This window comes from Limulus polyphemus, unplaced genomic scaffold, assembly GCF_000517525.1.
Source record: "Limulus polyphemus unplaced genomic scaffold, Limulus_polyphemus-2.1.2 Scaffold5392, whole genome shotgun sequence".
Taxonomy (NCBI): Eukaryota; Metazoa; Arthropoda; class Merostomata; order Xiphosura; family Limulidae; genus Limulus; species Limulus polyphemus.
The window spans coordinates 37,814-44,789 of NW_013671002.1; the positions used below are offsets into that span (position 1 = coordinate 37,814).

Here is a 6,976-nt window from a genome sequence, read left to right on the forward strand (position 1 = left end):
TAATAGAGAATTACAATTTTCTCAGTAACAGCACATTACATTAATTCTCTCGGAAAGATACTGTAAAGCGCAACGCTGATGACTTGTTACTGTTTGTCAAAAATAATCGATAATTTTAACATTTTCACCATTGATAAGTAAATACTTTGACATAGCCAAATATACAGCACTTTTGATCTGTTTTACCTTATCTTAACATTTATACAATACTAAATTCATACGTTTTATGCAATTTTTTCAAGTTAGAAAGCTCTTTAAATATTTGAAAACAATTTTTTACGAAAATAAGAAAATATAGGGCACACGACTACATCGTGGTTTTGTCTGCCATGTCGGATCCTGTTACGTGTCTTTCTCTCCTTCCTACAGTGACTACTGAGTAGAGTTATGTCGGAAGAAATCGAATCTGACCGTCAAGTATCACCACCGTCAGTTCAGCATTATTTCACGGACACACTGAAAAATAAAACTATCCCAAATATATAAATATTTGAAGAAGAAGATCTGTAGAATAGTTTTGTGCAATTCTTGAACAGCAATCTGTCGTAACTCAAAACACACGTCAACGTAAACGCTATTAAGGTCAACGTTAAAATGGAGTCGAAGTGGGTCGTACCCACAGCAAACGACATGATCCATTGTATCACGCGTGCGCAATCCCGCATTTGTGTTTCTACCACGAAAATGGAGTCAGCAAAGACGTTGGATGATATGCTGCTCTCAGAGGTCGATGAATCGGCCGTGACTGCTCTCGTAGGTTCGCTGGAATCTCAGTTGTCATCTTCGAGTGTTCAGAATCCTAGTCGAGATACATATACAAGCTCGATAACAAACAACGATATTAGTAGTACACATATTAATTCGAGCGCAAGGGTCCAACAACGACTACAGAATGGAGAAAAAGCTAGTAGGCCTATCGTAGCGTCGTCAAGCTCCGACATTGCTTCAGGCCTGACGTTAGCAAGTTATCAACAGACTCACAATCAACACGGTCATGAGAATGAGAGGTCAGGAAGTGACTCAAGAACTATTAGCACATCTGGTGAAGTTAACGACACAAATATAGCTCTTCATTCTTCAATCGCAACCAGAGCAATTAATTCTCTTGGTGCATCTGCTAACTCTGTAATGGTAACCCTAACTGGCGCATTAGGCCTACCAGCAAGTGGATATATTAGTCAGTTGCAGATTCCTAGGCCTAACGCGAATGTCAGACCTAGTATTAGTGTTACAACTCCGCAAGACTCAACAGGTCTTGCTGGTGGAAGAGTTAGTGTGAATGTCAGACCTGCTGGTTCAGGATCTGCTATTGCGATAAGACCTGTGTCTTCAGTGCCAGGGGCAATACGTCCCATTGCAATATCAAACAATAACATGAAAACAGTTTATTCATTACAACAAGTTGGAACAGAGTTGAATTCGGCCATTAACAATAGTACAAATGGTGTGGGTACAAGTAATGTCAGACCTACTGTTCAACCTCAAGCCAAGGCTGCTTCAGCTGTTCCAAATGGAAATATTGGTATTTCAGGAACAAATGTTGGTCTAGGTTTAAATGGAAATGTTATTGTCAGTCATTCAGGACAGCCAGTGATGCCTGTAGTTACTGGAACCACTGTTTTAGGCAATTCATCATCAAATAGCAATGTGACAGCCAGTTCTAGTAGTGCTGGAGCAATTTTTAACTTGGCAAATCTTCAAGGAAATTTAGTTTCACAACAGCCACATGTCATTCGTAGTTTAGCACATGGAACCCCAACTATTTCTCAGCAGAACACTTCAGAAACCAAACAAAATTTGACTGGTGTGAGACCTATTTTAAATGAACAAAAAGACCAAAAACAGTTGAAAGATGGTACTGTGCTAAAGCAGTTAAGTGGAACTTCTCACACACAGAACCTGACAAGTAATGTTATTCAAATGAACAACTCTCTTAGTGTGCCTGTGCAAGCTGTTTCAAAGGCGATAACATTACAATCACAGCAACCTGTTACCATTTTTAATCAAGTAGTAACCAATCCTACAGTTCTTCCTGGAGTTCATTTAGCCAGTGTGAGTGCTGCCCGCCCAAATACAGGAACTACAAGCCAAAAAGCTTTGGCACCTAGAGTAGTCTTAAGTAATCCTGTTCGCCTTGCACCATCACCTCAGGTGATTACGGCGCGACCTGGTGGACCTGGAATACAAATGGCTGGTCAGGTAATTTTACAATTAAGGCAGTTATACAAAATCTTAAAATATACTAAGGCTGTGTTCAAAGGCTTGTTTCCAATCAGGAATTTGAAAGTAGTTCTAAACAAAACTGGATGATTAGTGGTATTGGACTCATTAATCAGTTACATTCAGCTAATTGATTATTCTCACAAGATAGCCAAAAACAAACTTATTTTTACACGAGTTGACTAAAAAAATGCTTTTTTATTTGTTAATTGAGTTGAGTAACTAATAAAAATAAAACTTGCAATGCTATAACTAATAAGTCAGATTCCGATACACGTGACAGGTAGGACACAATTAGCACATTATCTGGGGAGCTTAACAACAAGTAAAGCATTTGAATAATCAAATACAGTTATAATGAGAAACCCTAATTTTGGTTAATTGGTTACCCGTGTGAGTCATAACACTAATTGATTAAGAAGAACAAAGTAAAATTAGTAAATGGTAAATTTAAAGATTAATTAGGCCATGATGTAGGTATACGTTGCCCTAATTATCTTGGAAGTTATATCTACTCACATATATCATTGTGGCAATGTCTGATTTTGTATTTTTTTTGCATCCAGTAGAATTTGAGTGAAAAAAATTAAAATTATTAATTCCAAAACAGAGTTTAAAAGTTATGTGCTTCAAACACAGTCAGTAATGGGGTTTGAGATGCTTATGAAAGAGTTCACTTTGTCTTTTAGGTGAATAGTCTTAAAAAATAATATAAAAAGAACTAAGCATATCATGGATTTAACTTTTATTGAAATAGAAAAGTTTTACAATTATTTACAGGTGTTTTTTTTTTTACTTTAAGCATACAGTTACTGATTCAGAACAAAATCTAACAGGTTCACACATCATTTTAGTAAAAAAATATTTTATACTATTTGAAATTCAACAGATTTTTAATGTAAAATAGTTCTGTGTTTTATTGTTAAGTAACAAATGCAGCTTTTGCATTGAAAATGAATGTTGTTTTAAGGAAATGATACAAAAGTTATCAGGTGGTTAGTTTGTTAAATGAATTTTAGTGCTAATATTTCCTTAATTCTTAGAGAGAATATTTATGAAGTTTATTGATTTTTAAGCCTTTTTTTTTAAATGGAAGTCTGGAATAAAAGTTTTTTTGGTTTGTACTCTGTCAGGAAATATTTTTAAAATCTTTTAAAAGATAAAATTTGTAATAGCACCTAAGCTTTGGAGTAGTTCTGTGATTGTCTCTACAGTTTGCTTCCTAACACTTGAAAAGTTAAATCATCTTCGGACGTAACAGCAGGAATTATTCTAGCACTTTGTACTGTCATATTGAATGTGTATTATTGTAAAACTAAATTATGATCTAGTAATTTTTCTCTGAAAGGTTATTTTAATTAGGTAGGTTTAGATTAATTTTTAGAATTTTTTTGATTAGGAAAGTGGAAACTTAGTGAAAAGAACAATAATTGTATTGAAGAGCAAGATTGCATCTAAACTTCTAAAAGCCAAACATTATTTAAATCAACATTTTACATTCACATATTTAAATGGACAACTCACAGGAAGACTGTTCAAAATCCTTACATTTTTGAACACCTGAATCAAATTTCATCCAATCTTAAAATCTAAACTACTCGTCGTAACGTTAGAAGCTTGATTTCCCAACATATTGATAAACTTACTGTAGGTGTTGAGAACCAATACTGCATACATTATTTCAGAAGAAGCCTCGACAGAATTTTGTACAAGGTTATAATGACTTGTGTTAGATTCATAACTCGTATGAAAATGACCAGTGCTTTTTTTTTTTGCTTTAGCTTAATGTTAAACAAAGGGTTTTAAGTTTCTTCAACAATCACATTTAATATCGAGGATGCTGTGTGTTTTTTCATAAGATTAAAGAGATGTGACCAAGTGGTGATAATTTATTTCAATATACAGGTACAATGAGAGATACAGATTTTAACACAAGAATTGCTCTAAATTTTAAAATGTGTAATTTTTGTAAAACCTACATAATTTAACAAAAGAAGCTATCCTTAGTTGATAAAAATCACATTGTTGCTAAGATGCTAGTTTGTTATTGTTTGTACATGTCAATGACTGACAGGACATGTAGTGGAACAAAGGTGATATAATCAGGTGTATCATCCCTTCGGACAGTGTTTGACAAGATAGTTATCCTTATAATATGAATAGAAACACAGATGGCTACTGATATTGGAAATACATACATGTATATATATATGTGTGTGTATTTTTTCCTACTGGTTGGGATTGTTTTATGATATTTTTTTTACTGTAATAATAATAATGAGGTTTACACAGTTTGCTATATTTATACATTTTATTTTTATTAAAAATACCTATTGTGTTTTTTAATGCATTTCCCATGAATTCAAAGCATATGAACTTGAATAATGACCTCCTTTTTCCTTTTTTTAATGCAAAGTGTTATATCTTACAAATATTCTTGGCTTGCTGTCACCTCCACATCTTGTTTTATACACAGTTATATGCTCTTATATCCTGCCATAATGTACGTATTTTTTATCTGGGGTTAGTTGCAAAATCGAGGGATAAAAAACAAGATTAATAAATGGTTCAGAGATTGATGATACACAGAGTTACAACATTTGAAATGTTAATGAAAAAACATAAGTTTGAAGCACCATTGTTCTCATGGAATATTATACAAATCTGTATATTAAATATTGAAATGGGGTAGGAAGTAGAAATAGAAGCAGCTATCAGAACTTTGAGGCTTGGTATATGTAAATCATATCTTGTAGAATATATTTATAGTGTGCACATAAGATGGAAGAAGGGTGATATATTTTCATTAACAAGAATATGTGAATTTTATATCTAGGTTAATCTTGGACTTTGAACTCCATGAGACGTATTGTTCACAGTAGTGGATAAAATATAAAAACACCTGCAGCATTAGAAATCTACAGTATACTATTTAAAGTTAAATATTTGCAGTAGAAACTAGTGCTTGAATCCATTTTTCAAACTGTGGTAAACTATCTTAATTTAAATGTATGCATTTTTTTTTCTATACCATCGAGGGTAAGATATAGTGAATGATATTTGTGACTATATTCTTGGCTACGTAATAAATCCTTACAGATTTTGTCTTGTTTTTATGCTGACATCTGACTAATATTAAATTTTCTGTGGAAAAGGGAAAAAATGTGTACAAACATGGTTTTAACTGCAGCTTGAGAAATGGGGATCACACATAGTTTCTATCACATTTTTGCCTCCATTTACGTGGGAGGATCTCACATAAATTTGTTGTACACTCTTATACCTTGTACTTGTAAAAATGGACTTAATGAACCAGCTGAATAGTGATTAAGCATGTATGAAGCCATTATTAATCTTGCAGGAATCCTAGTGGTTGCCTTGGTTTAGATTGAGGTGGAACAAAAGAGTAACAGCTAAAAGCAGTGAAATGAAGATACGTAAATGAGTAGATAGGAGTAGAAAGTAATGTGATATCTCTAACAAGATTCAGTCTGATGATTTAACTTATTATAATTCTAACCCAAATCTAGGTAAACTGAAGTTTGCAATGAGTTAACATCTGATTTTTTATTGACAGGCTAAGTTATATTTAGAATTTTGAAAAATAGATAAAATGTATAAATTTATTAAATTTCATTCTGTTGTTTTGTGATGGAAATGTTTTCACCTATACAGAGCAGTAGTAAACTGTAAGTAAACAAAACACTTTTAATTGTGGGACAATACAGATAATTTTATTTTTTGCAAGTGTCTTTTTGTTTCTTAAAATTTGGGAGTCCCTTTATCTGAAGGAGTATGGGTAGAGACTCCTCTCCCACACAGAATGAACTTGATGTCTTGGTGTAATCAGATATTCATTAAAGTTACTTTCGATATCAATTTAACATCATTCTGTTACAGAAGTTCTCTTAATGTCAATGCTATACTGTACTTTATTTCCAGACTGTCATTTTTCATCAGCTATAAAACAACAGTCTGTGTGCACATTGACATAGTTTATAGTCTTCAAACAAATAGACAAAAAGTAAATCTGATTAATGATGGAATGAGAAAATGTAAACTGTTCTGCAGTTTTTGAAGGAATATTATCTCATTAGAAGCTAATTGCATTCCCTGCTTTGTGGAAGTAATAGTTGATTCATTTAACTGATTAAGTACATTTGTCCTGAAATTCAAAACCAAAAGTTTATAAACAAAGTGGAAATGTGCCCTATTTCAGGGTTTTATTTATCCATCTTCCCGCACATAAATGTTAAAACAAAAATAGCCCATGTACACTGTCAAACAGTTTCCAATTACTGTATTAAAAATTACGGTAATTGAGCTAGCCAACTATGGGTGATGGAAACAAAAAGTCTATAAAAGAGAGGAAATATGCCTTCTTTCAGGGGCTTTTTTATCCTCTTCTTCAGCAAAAATTTGAAAAAAGACGCTCACGTATACCATCAGAAAGTTTGTAGTTACTACTGTTGTTTTAGTAGTTTTATACATAAATGTATAGTAGAAACACTAGCATAGCATTGTTTTATAAAGAAAGGGAATACAGAAACACTAGTGTAATATTGTTTTAGTAGTTTTATAAAGAAATGGATAACAAACACTAGTGTAACATTGTTTTAGTAATTTTATAAAGAAATGGATAACAGAAACACTAGTGTAACATTGTTTTAGTAGTTTTATAAAGAAACGGATAACAGAAACACTAGTGTAACATTGTTTTAGTAGTTTTATAAAGAAACGGATAACAGAAATACTA

At 32.7% G+C, this 6,976-nt stretch overlaps 1 protein-coding gene across 1 annotated transcript in view; it reads left to right on the plus strand.

The window, feature by feature from the left end:
* Positions 1 to 499: 499 nt before the first annotated feature.
* The window catches only part of LOC106472512 (transcription initiation factor TFIID subunit 4-like), a gene marked incomplete at its 3' end in the record, with an annotated part of 34,391 nt that continues 27,914 nt past the window's right edge, over positions 500 to 6,976 (plus strand). The window contains exon 1 of the mRNA XM_013933168.2: positions 500 to 2,199. Within this exon, the coding sequence (XP_013788622.2) occupies positions 595 to 2,199 (1,605 nt within the window). The remainder of the gene's footprint in view (positions 2,200 to 6,976) is intronic.